Source organism: Prionailurus bengalensis, chromosome E1, assembly GCF_016509475.1.
Source record: "Prionailurus bengalensis isolate Pbe53 chromosome E1, Fcat_Pben_1.1_paternal_pri, whole genome shotgun sequence".
NCBI classification, from domain to species: domain Eukaryota; kingdom Metazoa; phylum Chordata; class Mammalia; order Carnivora; family Felidae; genus Prionailurus; species Prionailurus bengalensis.
In genome coordinates this window covers 1,012,352-1,028,276 of record NC_057347.1, presented here as the reverse complement: position 1 = coordinate 1,028,276, position 15,925 = coordinate 1,012,352, and the positions used below count along the sequence as shown (strand labels likewise).

General features: G+C 67.5%; 1 protein-coding gene across 3 annotated transcripts in view; it reads left to right on the top strand.

Annotated features, from left to right (window-relative positions):
- Positions 1-8,388: 8,388 nt before the first annotated feature.
- Positions 8,389-15,925, top strand: part of WSCD1 (WSC domain containing 1) — a 29,642-nt gene continuing 22,105 nt past the window's right edge. Inside the window, exons 1-2 of one of the 3 annotated variants that reach the window (XM_043582747.1) lie at positions 8,389-8,475; positions 15,116-15,776. In XM_043582747.1, coding sequence (XP_043438682.1) covers positions 15,350-15,776 — 427 coding nt within the window. In that variant the 5' untranslated portion in view covers positions 8,389-8,475; positions 15,116-15,349. Of the gene's footprint in view, positions 8,476-8,821; positions 8,952-15,115; positions 15,777-15,925 lie in introns of those variants that run through there. The other 2 variants (XM_043582746.1, XM_043582748.1) reach the window with 2 other exon arrangements.

Here is a 15,925-nt window from a genome sequence, read left to right as displayed (position 1 = left end):
GACCTCCTCCCGGTGGGTAGAACCCGCAGGAAAAGTCAGAGGGCTGTGAGCTAACGCGTTTTCCCTTGTGGCCGCGTTGAGGAAGACGCCGGTGTGGGGGGACCCTTGTTCACACACGACGGAGAGCTGAGAGGCGACAGCGTTCAAGCAGGTGCAGGCCTGCAGCCCGGACGCCCGCATCTCCACTCCCTGCCTGGGGCTCGACAGGGAGCGCGGTGGGTGTCGCGGTCCCACTGAGGGCAGGCTGGGGGCCTTTTGTGCAAGCCCGGAGGGTTTGGATTTCACCCTGGAGGAGCCGGGGGGCCGGCGAAGGATTTTGAGGGACTGGCGATTCCTCCTGAGTGTGTGCTCACACAGAGCCGACGGCCGTGGGCGCCACGAGGGCGAGGGGACCGTTGCTACTCGTGATTCTGACAGCGTGGTCCTCGAACACGGGCCACTTGGGAAACTCTTGACTTGGTTGAGGGCCCGGCCAAGGAAGTTCAGAGGCTGAGGTGGGGGAGAGCACCCACTTAGGGGATGCTGAATCCATTAACATGGTATTTTTGAACAATTGTCAGCTGGAGGAAAATATTTAAATAGAAGTCATTAGTGAGCATATTTCTGAAGCCGACAGTGTCTAATAAGCCAAAATTGCCTTCCCTAAAAACGAAACCTATTGAAGATTTTCAGCCCCCTTTCTGAAGTGCTCAATAAGGGAGGGGGAAAAAAAATCCATTGCTCTCCCTGGATTGAAATTGCTGAAAGGTAGGAGTTGATTTCTGGTTAGGCATTGTCCGACCACGGTGATACAAATCAGCCCTTAGGATAATTTATATCTCGGAGAGGAGTTCGGAAATGGGTCTGCTCGGAGCTAAAAGCATCGTAAATAAGCTGGGTTGGGCGGCTGTGCGGCCGCACCAGCTGCGGTGGGGATTGATAGACCGGCCTCCCGGCCTCCCCGCCCCCTGCCCCCCCCAAGCTCAGGGCTCAGCCCGCCCCGCCTGGGCCACGTGCTGCCACCCCAGCCAGGCCACGCCCTCCTGGCCTGGTCTCCTCCTGGGAGACGGGCCTCGTCCGGGGGCAGGGACCCATCCACCCTGGGGCAGGGACAGAGTCAGGACCTCCGGACGGCCGGGCGGGCGCTCCCACTGATGTCTCACTGGGATGCGGAGGGACAGACCAGCAGATGAGGACCCCACGTCACCGGTAAGAATGAACTACCAGTGTTACGATCACAACACACACACACACACACACATACACACACACACACACGCCATACATCTGTGTGACTGCGCGTGCAGCCATACATGTGTGCACCTCTGTGTATCGACTCACGTGGCCGCATGGGCACACGAATGCACGCTCGTGGGAGCACGCCTGCGTGTGTGTATGTGTGTGCCTGCGTTGGGATTGGGGGCACCCAACCCAGCCTGGGGGAGTCAAAGAATTTAACCCAGGGGCTGACGGTCGCGTCTTGGGCGGGGCTGACAAAAGGTGGGGAGCAGGTCTGGCTGGATCAGGCCTGGTCTGGTTCATGGGTCCCCACCTTGCAGGACCTTGAAGGACCCCTAGTGGGAGTGACTTGGTCAGATCTGCAGTTTAGAAAATATAAATGCCCGCGCCTGAGGGGAGATTAGTTTTCTCCCAACTTTTCCCTCAGAGAAGATTCCTTCCGAAGTCTGTAACAGACAGGACGCTGCCTCGGTTGTTGAGAAAAGCAGGGCCGTCTAGGGAAAGATGTGGTTGCCCGAAACCCCTCAGTCTGGCCACAAAAAATGGAAGGAGATGAGGAAATTGAATACAGATGGAGTAACCGATGATTCCTGGGAGTCTGGCCCCGGAACTGTCGGTGTCACCGTAGGCGAAACTCTGGGAGGTTATCTCTGCAGAGCGCATTAGAGAGGTGTGTTCTGAGGAGACGGTCCCCGTGATGGGATGAGGGGCCAGGCCTGCCATCAGGGAGGGCAGTCCCGGGGCGTCGGGGCGGCCGCGGTTGGACGCGGGCTCCAGGGTAGGGTCCGGGAGATGGTGGGGCCTGACCTCGGGGCGGGAGGCAGGGCCAGCGGGGCCCAGCGCCTGCAGGGGCGCGGGTGGCTCCGAGGTGCCGTGTTCACTTGGAGACGGCTCCGTCTGCCTGCAAATCCAGGTGACAGAGACTTAGTGGCTCCTGGCACTTGCTGTCACTTTCCATTTCCCGGCTCCCTGGAGCTGGGTGGGAGCTGGGTGGAGGCGCGTCGAGAGCCTGACGGCCACCTGAGCCCTGTCATCGCTCCCTCGGTGTGGCAGGCGGGAGGCGGGGGGGAGGGGGGACGGGGGGGGGGGAACCATCCGGGTCGGCCTCACCTGGGGACTCCAAGGAGGCTTGGTGGCTACAGAAATGTCTGGAACTCAGTCTGAGACTCTGTGGGTCCAACTCATACACACAAAACCAAGAAGAGAGGGTCCCACACGCCAGCCGCGGTTGTCATGACAACAGGCAGCCTGGGTCAGGACCCCCGCCCCCCCCCCCTTCCCCACAGATCCACCCTGCCCCCGCCCACCTGCCAACGGGTACCTCTCAGCACCCTCCTCCCCCCCTCCCCAGTCTCCAGGTTCACACCCGCCCTGGCCCGGCCGCCCACCCACCTGCGTGGCCCTCATCCCGGAACCGCCCTCGGGCTCTCCTCTGTCCTCGCTGCTCTGTCACCTGGTGCAGGAGGGGCAGCAGGCCCGTCCGAGCTACACACACACCCCTCCCCGCGTCGGGCGCACCCCTGCCCGCATCCCATCCACGGAGGATGGCGGACGCCTCCAGGCTCCGGGGAAGCCGCGTTCTCGAACCTCGGCCCTGCCTGTGGGTCTGAGTCTGGCGTCCAGGGCGGACGCGAACGTAAAAGGGCCCGAAGGAAGATATAACTGCAAAGTGTCGGAGCGCGTGGGGAGGACAAGAAATGACAAAGTCACGGGTGGGGCGGGCAGCTCCGGGCTGAGGACCCCAGGGGCCTCGTCTCCTCCTTCCCTCCACTTCTCAGATGGGAAAACTGAGGCTCCGCGAGGTGAGGGGCTCTGCCTCGGACGCACAGCACTCGGGGAGCGGGGCAGGCGGGCACGGTCTCGGTCCCCTTCACAGCAGGTCCCTCCCTCGGGTCCCCTTGGGGTCACACGCGGAAGGAAACAGAAGGAACTAGGTCACGGCGGATGCTCTGTCCAGGTAACTTGGCCCTGTGCTCCTGCACATGTCCCGTCTGGAACAGCTTTCTCCCGACGGCGGGCTGGCTCTCTCCTTGGCCTGTCCTCCGAGGTCCCTCCATGCGGCCCAGGGCCTCTCAGACACAAGCAGCCATCCCCCCCCCCCCCGCCCCTTCCCTCCCGGGTCCCTGGGGCTCTGGCGGTGACATCAGCCGCGTCCTCTGTGAGTTAGCATCGTCCTCCCACAACGTTCCTTCATCTCCGACATGGAGGGCGAGCACGTGCGTGTGGCCACGAGGCGGCCGCACAGGGAAGGGGCCAGAAGCCCCTCTGGGTGGAGAAGTGACAGTGGCCGCGTGCCCGCAGGCGGGCAGGTGAGTGGACACAGGGACGGGGCCCCGTGGGGGTGGGGGATGGGCCCCTCGCAGCCACGGAAGCCAGCCGTCCACGGGTGGCCCTGCAGTCCGGGCTCAGCCACTGCAACAGCCCGTGTCGTGGGGGTTCGAGGAGGAGCGTGTAGAGCAACGTCCCCGGCAAACCCGGGCTCCTCCCACCGCCAGCCGGGCCCAGCGGGAGGCGGAGAGCGGGACGGGTGGTTGCGGGTTCACACACACACCCCTGTGCCTCCTACCTGGCCCCCGGGGCCCCCATCCCAGCCGCTGCCGGAGCACAGGCCGCGGGGACGCCGGCGGGCGCTGGCGGGCGGGGAGCGTGCCCTTGACAGCCCCACGCACGTGGCGGCCGGCACTCGTGAAGACCTCGCTGACCCCGCGCGGACCCTCGGGGGAAAGAAACCACGTGAAGGCCCATACGCCAACAGCAGTTTCTTCTGCACGAATAGACCTTATTTTCCGACACGTGTCAGCGGGAAGGGGGCCCCCGGGGGTACAGCCGGGGCCGCCCCAGAGGCCGGCTTCCCCTGCGCTCTGCCCCCTTAGAGGGCCGGCCGGCCCCCGTGGCCTCGCCATGGCCCCTTCCCTGTGCCGCGGAGACTCCCGAGGGCCGGGCGGAACCCAACAACCCCTTTCGTGGACAGACTTCCCGTCTCTGGAGGCTCGCTGAGGCCGCCGTGGCCCCTCGTCTTGGGAGAGGCGGGCAAACAGGCCATCCCGCGGGGGTCTGCGTGAGCGGAGCGGGCCCAAGCAGTCCACGGCGCTGCAAAACCCGCGCTGCCAGAGGGTCCCTCCCCGTCTCCTCCCTCCATCCCCGAGGCAGGCTGCCTCCCGCGACGACGCCGGGAGGGAGACGCGGCCTCGAGGGCCACTCCGGGCGGTGGGGCCGGGCGCCGTGCCTCGTCATCCGACCGCGACCCCGCCCCCGGGGTCTCCCAGGCGGCGGGCAGGACCCCACGGACGACGGCCAGGCTGGACGTAAACGGGGATCAGTCTGTGACCTGAGCAGGAGGGAGCACTACCTGAATTCGTGAGAAGAACCACGGCGACCCCCGGGGACCCGGTCAGATTCATTAAAAAGATGTCACGCTAGACTTACCGCATTTTTAAAAATCAATCAATTATTTATTTAATAAATACTTAGCGGGGGTGCCGACGTGCCCAGAATTCAGCTAGACCCTGAGAGCAGAGTTCTGAACGAGGCAGAGAGCTCCCTGGCTCCGTGGTGGCGGGAATGCTGGCTGCGGGGCCCCGGGGGTCGGGAAGGAGGCGACAGACAAGAACACAGGCGCCCCAGGTCACAGGTGCCACCCGGGAACTGGACGGCCAGGCCGGGGCTCCCCGGGGAGGTGCACGCAGCAGCCTCGTAGGTCGAGAAAGCACCCACACGTGGCGTTTCCGGATCGCAGAAGCTCGGGAGGAAGCCCTCCATACGCTATTTGCTAAAATGCGCTGCGGGCTCATCCTGCGGCAGGCCGCGTGCTGCTCGGGCCGCGAGCATTCCGCCGGTCCTCCCAAGAGCCCGGCAACGGGTGCGTTTTGGAGATGGAGACAGAGAGGCTCAGAGAGCTGGCGACTTTCTCAAGGTGGTGGTGGTGGGGGAGGGGAGCCGGGACCCGCCCCCGCCTGGGCTTGTCACCCTGAGGCCGGTGACGACCAGGGCGCCTCCGTCAACGGGGGGGGGGGGGGGGGGGGGGCAGAGACACGGGGCTGACGGCTCCCAGGTGACCGAATGCGTGTTTCCCGAGGTTGAGGACCAGGCGCCTTGGCGGTGGCTCCGGCTGGGCCTGCAGCCCCGCCCTGCCCGCTGGGGTCAGCGATCTGAGTGAGGGCTCGGCAGGCCAGTCCGGGTCCAGCCTCCTCTGCTGCCACCGGCGACCTCCCAGCAGGCCCGGCAGGTTCCCTGCGCCTCCCCCAACACACCACGTGTTTCGTGCCTCCTACCTTCACACGGGGGGCCCCCTGCCTGGACCGGCCCCTGCTCCCTGTACCCCAGAGAGTGTTCTCTTCTCCCTTAGGAGGCAGCTGAGATGCCACCTCCTCCATGGAGCCTTCCCTGAATTCCTCCTGACTTGGTGACATGCAGCCATCACCCGCTTGCTCTTTGCTACTGCCGGAGGACAGCGCCGACCAAGTGGCGATGTGGTGAGGCTGCGAGCACCCAAACGATACAGCAGACCTCCTCCTCGGTGGCACATTCTTGCTTCGGGTGTGTTTCCTGGTCCAGGTCTTCACTGGACACTCGGTGAAGGTTCTTCTCAGAGTCTCCGGCGTTCGACACAAAATCGAACACAATGGGTGCCCTGCTCAGTGAGTAAGTGAGAAGATGTGTGGGTGCATGGATGGATGGGTGGATGGAAGGAAGGAAGGCTGGCTGGTTGCATGGCTGGATGAGTGGGTGGAACGATGGATGGATGGTGGAGGGATGGATGGATGATGGAAGGAAGGATGGATGATGGAAGGAAGGAAGGAAGGAAGGAAGGAAGGAAGGAAGGAAGGAAGCCTGGCTGGTTGGATGGCTGGATGAGTGGGTGGAACAATGGATGGGTAGATAACCCAGCAGATGACAGGAAGCTAGGAGGCAATGTGGATACTTGGGGTCCAATCACTGGGATCCACAAAGAGAGAAGCAGAGAGAATCAAGAGCCAAACACGGTGGGACTGAGATGCGAGCCGACGGTCTGGTCCCCGGTCCCGGACCTGCAGGGGACTGGGAGGTGGTGCTTCACTGAACGGTACCTGGACACGTCAGCACCGCTGTGGGCCCATCAGAGAAGCCCCCCGTGGTATTAGGGTACCTTCCGAGACACGGGCTGAGATGACGTGCAGATAGGTGTCGAACAGTCCCGGCGATGCAGACGTGACAGTTGCGAGGCAGAGCTGGCCGGGGGGTTGGGAGCGGCTCCCCCACCAAGCCTAGTCCAAGTGGCCCCCTCATGTCCTCTGATCTGTCACCACTGCCACAGAGAAGGACCTCATCCCGGCCCTGAAACGCTCCCGGCCACCCGCACCCCTTACGGGTGACCCAAGCCGCGTAGCCCACGCCTTCTCAACCACTTCCTGGATCCCACCACCCTCCTCCCTTCTCCGCATCCCTCCAGAGTCAGCAGGTGCTCCTGTCTCCCACACACAGGCGGTGCGCGTCCCTGGAGGGCTTTGCACAGCAGGAGCGGTGTGGCATCGGGCACGGAAATGGCACAGACGCCCAGCAGGCTTTTTCCTTCTCTTTCCTGAGGCAGCTCTCCTCCCGGCCGCAGCCACGTCACTTCTCCGCTAAGCTCCCCTGGGCTTCGCTCGCTGTGGGCCTCGGACACTCGTCCCCCTTTGGGCCCCGGGCGCTTCCTCTGTAAAGTGGCCGCGGGAAGGCAGCCCCTGACTCACTGTGAGATTCCAGGGACGTAACGGGCAGGAGGGAGCCTGGGGCGGCGTCACCGGCAGGACACGGGCGCAGTCACGCGCACGCGGTAAGGGAGACGCACGGGGCTGTTCTGCAAAGCCAGGAATGCCGGGGCGGCACAGGATGCCTCTGTCACCCCTGCCACCCTCGCCCGGTGTCCCCAGGGCTCCAGAGGGGGCCGACTCTCTTCTGACTCCGGGGCTGGGCCTGCTAGTGTGTGACCTTGAGCAAGCCCCTTTCCCTTCTGGTTGCCACCTGGCTGACCGCCATGAAACGGGGCTCCCACTGGTCCCCGGCCAATCCTTATCCCCCTGCACCTGTTGAAAACAGGCTCCTGGGAGCCTCGCCAAGCAGCTCTGCCCCTAGCGGTCATCAGAGGCACGACGCTCCCTCTCAGGAAGCCCGGTTAGAGCCGCACCACCAGAGCCCTACCAGCTGCACCGCCCGTGCGGGTCCTCAGCCTCCTGGAGCATCTGGGCGGCCGGCCCCGGGTGAGGACGGGACCCGCCGATGCGCCCACAGGGGTGGCCCCGTGGCTGGGGGACTGTGGGGAGCAGGGGCAGGGGGACGCTTGGAGGGGAAACGCTCAGGGTTGGACCAGCCCCGTTTCACGAGGGGGATTGTGGATAGCAGTGTGGAGGCACACCTGTCCGCCTCCGAGCGTGCGTGCGTGTGTGCCTGTGGGGTGGCCCAGTGTGACCACACAGGAGTGCACCCGTCAGCTGACCCCCGGTGTGTGGCCCTGCTTCCGTGGGGCACCCTGTCAGGGCGTGGGTCAGTCCCCGGTGTCGTGCCCTGAGTGTGCAGGGGGCGGGGGGGGGGGAGGATGGTGTCCGTGTGTTCACCCGCTCCTGGGCTGGCGGTTGTGTGCGCGGCTGTCCCTGCCTGTCGTGTGCACGAGGGTGTCTGCGGCCAGATGTGCGTGGGACGGTGGCCCCGCGTGTGTCTGTGCGACCCTGTGTGTGTGCCTGCCACGGCGTCCCGGGCTGTCTGCGAGCGAGCGGGACAGAGCCCGGTGTGTGTGCGCACACGCGCGCCTGAGAAAGCCTGGCTGTCGGCGTGGCCCGGGGGCCGGGATTCAGTGTCTGCACCAGACGGTGCGTCTGTCCCTGTGTGTCTGCGACCGAGTGAGCGTGGCAGCCCGGCGGAGCGTGTGCGCGCGTGCCCCGCCCGCCTGCCCGCTCCCTCCCGCGGGCCCCCGCCCCCAGCACGACCCCTCCCACGCGGCGGGCCGAGCGGGCGCCTCTAGGACCCGGCGGCGGCCGGCCGCTGTCCCCGGGCCGCGCGAGTGAGCATGTGCAGAGCCCGCCCGCCGCCCGCCCGCGCCGCCCGGTCGCCCGCAGCCCCGGAGCCTGGTGGCGGCGCCCTGTGCCCGGAGGGGGGGGGGGGGGGCGCGCGTCGGGCCGCTCGCGGCGGGGGGGGGGGGAGGGTGGGGGCGCCGGGGCTCCGGGTGCTGCGGGGCCGCGAGGCTCGGTGCCCGGGAGCGGGCGCGTGGCCGCGGGAGCGGGCGCCCCAGCCGGCCGCGATCGCGGGGTGAGTGAGTCCTGTCTCCGGGGCGCCCCGCCGGGACCCCCAGCGGGACCCCCAACGGGACCCCCCGCGCGGGCGGGGGCGGGCGCGCTCCTTCCCAGCCGCCCGCGAATAAGTTTGTGTAGACGCGGCCGGAGCGCGGCGGGGGTGCACCTGCTCCGGGCGGCGGGCCGGGGAGAGGGGTGTGGGTGCGCGCGCGGGGGCAGCGCTCGGGAGGGGCCCCGGGGGGCGGGCGGGGGCGCGCAGGGCAGCTTTGGACGCGGCGTCCCCTCCTGGAATCCTCGGCGACCGTCAGTGTCCGCGGAGGGAGGGAGGGAGAGGAGGATCCGGCCGGGCAGGGGGCGAGCGCGGGGTTCGGGGTGCGCGCTGCCTCTGGCAGGAGCCGCTCACTCACCCAGAGAGCGAGGCTTCCGGTCAGCGGAGGGCTCTGCCCGCTGTCTCTGGGTGAACTTGAACAGGGGCAGAGGCAAAGGCGAAACGTAGGTATTCGCGGATCTTGTCCGGAAAATTACCCCAAGTAGTGGAGGGAGCCGTGCACCTCCCCAGGTGTGGACGCAGCCGGACTGGGGGCTGCTCACTGCGTTCTTCTTTTAAGTCTGGAGCCTCAGGGTGGCCCCGCCGGTGGTCTGGTTCCCCGGGATGGCACGTGCTGGCTCGCCCCCCACCCCCCGCCCCTGCCCCCGTGGGTAGGGGGTGGCGCAGAGGGACTCCCGTCCTTGCCTGAGCAGGGGCACGCTGGACACCGGGATTCGGGCTTCCACGGCCCTGCGCCCTTCCGGGGCTGCTGCGAAGATGGACAGACTGGGAACTCTGCTGTACTTTTCTGACAGATGCAGACGCTGTCACCCTCCTGTCGCTGGAACCGGGAGGGTCCCATGTCAGGCTCAGGAGATGGGCCTTTTGTTTTCTCCTGTGAATTGCCTGGGAGGCCCCGGGCAAGGGAAGGGAGTGAGGCCGTGGGGAGGGAGGCAGGAGGGAAGAGCCGGCCCCTTCCTGATGGTTGCAAACTGCAGGAGAGGAGGCAAAGGGGAGGTTCCCCAAGTGTGCCCCTCACCCCCCCCATACCCTCGGCTGGGGCCTCAGAAGCCCCTTGGGGAAGGTGCCCAGTGGCCACCAGAGCCCCTGTAAGCTGCAGCAGAGTGGCTGTCTCCCAAGCGCTCCCCGAAGGAAGCTTGGCGAGTGGCTGGGGGTGGGGGGCTGACCCGGCAGCCCCCCCTTCCCCAGGAGAAGCCCCCGCCCACGGCCGCGTGCCCCCATCCCCAGCATGAGTATTTCCCAGCTCCCTGGAAGCTTGGTCTGGGGGTGAGGGGCTCCCCCTTTTCGGCGGCTGCTGGAGCCCTGTGGGGTGTGTCCTGTGGCCTGCAGCCCATCCGCCGGAAGGGAAAAGAAGCCTGGTTAGGCAGAAGGCCAGACCCCATCCCTGCCCTCCTGTGTGCCCAGGCAGGCGGGGGTGCTTGTCCCGGCCGCCAGTCTCCGGCCAGGTCAGTTCAGGCCCAGCCCCGGGGAGCGAGTCACAGGGGCGGCTCCCCCTGCCTGGAGCCCAGGACCGGGTCCTGCCTGAGCAGGCACTCTTGGGAAGGGCCGGTTCCCCCGTAGACACTCGCGGCTCGTGCTCCCGTCTGGCTCAGACCCCGGTCGGCCGCGGGGAGGCCGCCGCACAATGATCGGAAGTGTGCTGCTTGCGCAGACTGTGGTTGGCGAGAACCGCCTGCCGTGTGGACGTGTGATGTGGATGGAAGAGTAGGCTAGATTCATTTTGTGAGCTACTGATGCGGGCATACCTGTTGGCTGCTAGGGCCCCTTCCTTCTCCTGGGCTTCTCTTGCTGCTGGAGACAGACCCTCCGGGACCTGAGCCCCTCCCAGAGGGCGGCTGTCTTGGCCTGAGGGGGCCCGGAGGGTGCTGAGGACAGGGGTGCCCAGGCGCCCGCCCGGGAAGCCCCCATCCCAGCGCCCGCAGGAGCCAGAGGGGCGAGGCTGAGCCTGCCCAGACTTATCCGAATCGCCCAAGGGGCTTGAATAACCCTCAAGGGTTCGCCATCGGGTGGGAGAAACAGAGGAACAAAACAGGGATCTATGAAAGAGGGGGCCCAGCGACAGACCAGAGAGGTGGTGATGGGCTGTTTCCAGAGGGTTCCACTCCTGAGTAGGGGACGGACGCGCCCCTCTCCCCTGAGCCCTGGAGGGTGGCGGGGGGCACCGATTCCTGGGGGTCTGCCCTGTGTTCCACTCGGAGGTGCCCGCGGGGGGCTCACGGGCCGGGAGGGAGAGTGGGCAGAGTGGCTCGGAGCGCTGACTCCAGGCGGGACACGTCAGCCGGGGTCAGCTCACAGAGCATCCCGTCCCGCCGTCGAGCTCCGCCTCAGGGAGCATCGGACCTGAACCTTGATGGCCACAAAGCATGCGCGAGCCGTACGAGGAAGGGCACGGGGGCCGGGGGCACTGTGCTTGGGACACGGCCTTCTGGAAGGACCCTTGAGAGGAAGGGGCTGGCAGACTGGGGGTCAGACCGAGAGGCCTGGGCCTGGCCGTCCGAGTCCTGCGGACACGTTGGAGGCTGCAGCATTACTGTTTCGTTCTTTAGAAAGATCACTTTCTTAGGCTTGGCCTTTGCGAGAAGGGGAGTATCCACACAATGTGCACGGAGCTGAGCAGGGCGGAGGCCTGCAGGGGTGAGAAAAGACAGAGGAGGGCTAATCCAGAGCCCTGAGCCCAGCTGGAGGCTCATGTGGACCTGAGGACCCCTCCCCACTGTGCCGGCCGCGGGTCCCGGAGGCTGGGACTCAGCTGCTGGGACCCCACCGCCCGTCTCTCATCGGGAGGGCGACGTGCTGGGCCTGCTCCTTTGTCTTTAAGGCTCTCACCCGACTGGGAGCACGTGGCTCTGAGCCCAGAGGGTCCCCGTCCCCACTGCCCTGGCCACAGGTGCGGAGATGCTTCTGGGGGCCTCTGGAGTCTCCCTCCTCACCTGCCACCGCCTGTCCTCTCTGGCCGGGGAGGGGACGGAGGCAGTCACGTGGCTGAACCCCGGCGGCCGGGAGTCAGGCCCCGGCCTCTCCGAGGGCTTTGTGCAGCCCCCAGGCCCCACGGGCTGCCCTTCTCCTCTCCCCACTGCCACCGTCACCTGCCCAGTCCCCGGACCCCTCAGCCTAGCTGAGAGGCGGGAGCCTGTGTCCTACTCCCGGTCCCACCTGCAGGCCGGGCACCTGCTGCGCCCTGGGGCCCAGCCAGCAGCAAAGTAACAGGAGAGGGCTCGGGTGTTCCCGTCCCCACCTGCGCTAGGCCCCAGCTCCCTCCCGAGACCCCCCCCAGAAGCCCCTTTGCCCCGACTCCCTCCTTCCTGAGTGGGGCGACCCTCCCCCAGGCCCTGCCTGCCCTTCTCCGGGCTGATGTCCACCCCGTCCCCCCGAAGCACTTTGCTGGATTCCGAGATGGGAGGGGCCCCATGGGAAGAGCAGAGTGGACGGAGGAGGGGCCCGGAGGGCGGAACGCTGACCCCCACGGCGACATCAGGGGTGTGTGCCGGGGGCGGGGGGCACGCCATGCACGGCACCGTCTCCCCGAGCCTGGACCTGGCTTGTTTTCAGAGGTGCTGGTGGGGGCGCCCTGAGCTCCTTTCCAGAATAGTCCTGCCCGGTGTGGGGCTGGAGCCGGCGTGGGCGGGCTAGCCCTGGTGTCTGACCGCGGGGCCTTGGTGGCTGTGGCTCTCAAATGGGGACAAGCGTGGCGCCCGCGGGGAGGGAGGGCGTGCGGAGTAGCCGGGATGGGGCAGGTGAGGAGCACGGCCCCGGTGGGGTGGGGAGCACTGAAAACGAGCAGGCGCTGGCAGCGTGGGGTGGGCTCCCGGCCATGCAGACAGGCCGTGGTGGGTGTGCCCCCGGGGGCTGGCAGGTCCCGCCGACCTCAAGGCTTGGCGGGAGCCCCTTGTGCGGCGGCTGTAGGTCCCCCAGGCTGCCCTCACCTGCGGTCACTCCAGAGACGTTTTCCATCCCCAAGCTGCTGGCTGTGCACTGGGATCTGGGGGTGTGGCCGGGGCCCTGCTTGGAGGGACCAGCAGCCTGGAGGACGGGCGACAGGGTAGGGGGTAGGGGTCAACGGCAAGTGTGACACTGGCGGTCCAGGGCAGGGGACGAGTTTCTCACGCTCAGGGCATGCCAGCCCCCGCCCTGCCCGAGGCAGGTGTTCTGGGCCCGGAACCAGCTGCGTGATTTTCAAGGTCCGGGGTGGCCACTGCTTTATAGGACCCTGAGAGTGGCTGTCCCCACCTTCACGTCCAGGCCCCCTCCGCAGACCGGGAGGCCCCTCTGGGACGGGATGGCCCTGGGGGGGACTTTGGGGGTCCTTGGGGAAGCCGGGTGTGGTCATTCGAATCCTGACTGATGGGCCCTGACGGCACCCCGGCCACCCCTCGCTTCCTGTGGCCAGTTTCCAAGTCCTGCGCCCGGCACGGCACGGGACCCACCACACACCGTGGTTCCCGACCCCGAACTGCTGACCCGCCTGCCCTCCGCCCCGGCTCTCTGAGCCTCTCCTTTCCACGGCAAGGCCTCCCTTCTCCCCGTTTATTTTCGCCGACAGAATCCCAGTCTTGTGACCGGGAGCCCTTTGTGAGCAGACCTGGAAACCCCCTTCCTAGAATTACAACGTGGACGGGCCACCAGGCCGCCCTCGCGTCCCTGTGCCTGAAGGAGCCGGGCTGCTCTGTGTCCCCGTGCTTTTCTGACTTCAGGCCCCACAGGATCAGGTTCCTGGTGTCGGGATGTGCCTGTCACCGTATCCGCTCAGTCACTTTACAAAGTGTACTCAGAACAAGGGTCTCGGGGCACCTGCGCTGCCCAGGCCTCGTGCGGGCACCAGAATTATAGGAATGGGCAGGCTTTGGGGGCGGCCCCGGGCCCAGAGTTGTTCACGGCCCAGCTGTCCCAGGTGCTGACTGCTGGGCTCAGGGGTCAGCACCAGTGTGTGTGTGGTGGCGGGGTGGGGGTGGGGGTAGTCAGGAAGAGCTTCCTGGAGGAAGAGACACCGGGCTGAGCCTTGGCGGACACGCAGGGATTCCCTGGGCCGAGAGGGTGGAAGAGACACAGGAGGCAGTGGAGGCACAGGAGGTGCCGAGGAGGACTGCTCAGGTGCCTCCCAGATCTCGGTGCGGGCATGTGTGCGTGCTTGCACGCACGTGTGACGGGAAGCCGAAGGAAGGGGCTTGGCAAGAGACGAGGCCAGATGGGGGCTTGTGTGTCACGCTAAGGAGCTTGGAGTTTATCCCAGAAGCCACGGGCAGCTACGGAAAGGGGTTTTGAGCAGGGGAGCACCGTGATCAGATTTGTGCATTAGGAGGATCACCCTGGCGGCCTCGCGGAGGGCGGATTGGAGGGCCGAGGCTGGAGGCAGGGAGATCAGGCAGGATTTCTTGGGATTTTCTCTGTGGTTTTACAAGTCTGACGAGGCTGGCCGGGGCGGGCCTGGCGTGCACCAGCTTAACGAGAAAATAAAAGGTCTGGAGGCCCAGGCGAAATGGCTTCCCGGCTCAGAGTTTAAATCTGTCTGCTGCTGATTATCCAGCCCACCCCACCCCCCCGCCCGAGCCTCGGGGGGGTCCCTGCACTCTCGGGGGCTCAGGTCGTGGAGGCTGGGGGTTGAATTGGAAAGGGTGGTGCCGGTCTGGCCGCCCCGGGAACGCCAGCCCACAAGAGCCCAAACATTGTCTTTCCACGCACACCAGGCTGGCTGTTCCCCGCGCACAGAGTGGTCATTGAGGGGCTGCGGGGCCTGGCGGGGGTCCCGGGCCACGTTAGTCACGCTGCTGGGAGCTTTTCTTCCCGGGACAAGACTGTCCTTGTGCTCAGGGGCAGCCGGGAGCAGCCGCCCGGCTCCCGGCAGCTGCAGGGGCCCCCGCCGGCCCCTCGCAGCGCACTTCAGAGGCACCGCCGACGGGGGCCCGGGGCAGCGAGGGGCAGCCCTGAAGGCCGCTCCGGGCGCCCTGCTGCCTTCCCACCAGGTGCCCCAGGCTCCGTAGCAGGTGTGCGGCCCCACCCCCTCTCTTGTGCTGAAGCCTCTGCAGACGCAGGTCCCAGAACACAGCCTGCCGTCCCCGTGCCCACCCGGGAGGGACTCGGCAGGTCGTACACACATGTATCGAGCGCCTGCTGGGTACTCCCGCCCTGGGCCGGGCGCCCTTGTGCGTGCTGGCGTCCATCGCTGGCCGGGCCGTCTGCGGTACAGGCTCTGAAACGCGCCGTTCCAAAGCTGGGCTCCTCGGTTCGCCGGCTGTGCGCCTTGGCCTCCTTTTGCGTCACCTGTGAAGTGGGGCTGCGACCGTGTCCACCCGGCTGGTCGGTTGCCCCGAGGGTTAAATGAGATGATACGCCAGGAGGGTTCGGTGCGGAGCCGCCCCTGAGCCCTTCCTTCACCGCTGCCCCAGTGGAGGGCCTCACGCCCGCTTTGTGCGCGGGGAGGCCGGGGCCTAACCGACTGGGCCGGTGTCGCTCCGCGGCCGGCGGCCGGCGGCCGGGCGGGGACCGAGCCCCCCCGTCCGCCGGGTGCTCCTGCGGCACCGCCGGGCCCTGGGGCGGAGGGGCTCCCGGCCCTGGCGCGGGGGCCGCGGTGGGCCCTTCCGTCGGTGTCAGCGCGCGCTCTCTGCTCTTCCAGATCCCGGAGCTCGGCGATGGCGAGGCCGGCGACCCTGGGGCAGAGGCCGCAGCCGCGGGGCCCCGTGGCCGGAGCCGCGTGACCGAGTCGTCGGAGCACCTGCCGGAAGCGGGGCGGGAGCGCGGCGGGCGTCAGGATGAGGGCATGAGGCCTCTGGAGACCCCGGGCTGCCCCCCGGCCGGGCGCTAGGAGCCGTGCCCGGGGCCCCGGCCGGGAGCCCTGCCGCCCAGGGGCATGGCCAAACCCTCCTTCCGGCTCCAGAAGCTGGTTCGCCGCACGCGGTTCCTGCTCTTCTTTCTGTCGGCCGCCTACCTGATGACGGGCAGCCTGCTGCTGCTGCAGCGAGCGCGCGTGGCCCTCCCGCCCGGGCCCCGGGCCCCCGGCCCCCTGCAGGCCCTCCCCGTGGCCGCCGTGGCGCTGGGCGTCGGCCTGCTGGACAGCCGGGCGCTGCGGGCCCCGCGCGTCAGCCCGGACCTGCCGCTCGGCGTGGACGTGCCGCGGGGGCCCCCGGCCCGGGCCCGGCCCGGCCCCCGCTGGCTCCGGACCCGGAACCCAGAGCTGCGCCAGCCGCGGCGAGGCTGGTTCCACCACTTGGTGGGCGACCCCCAGGGGCCGCCCGCCCTGCGCCCCGAGGCCCCCGGGCCAGCCGTCGGGGGACGAGGTAGGTGCCCGGGCCCGGTTGCCCTTCGCGTGGGCGGGGCGGCGGGGGAGGGGTGCTTGGGGGGGTGCCGCTCGATGGTCCGGCCCTGTGGCTGCCTGGGCGGGGGAGGCCCGCGGGCGGGGGAGACACGATACGGAGGCCTGCGGCAC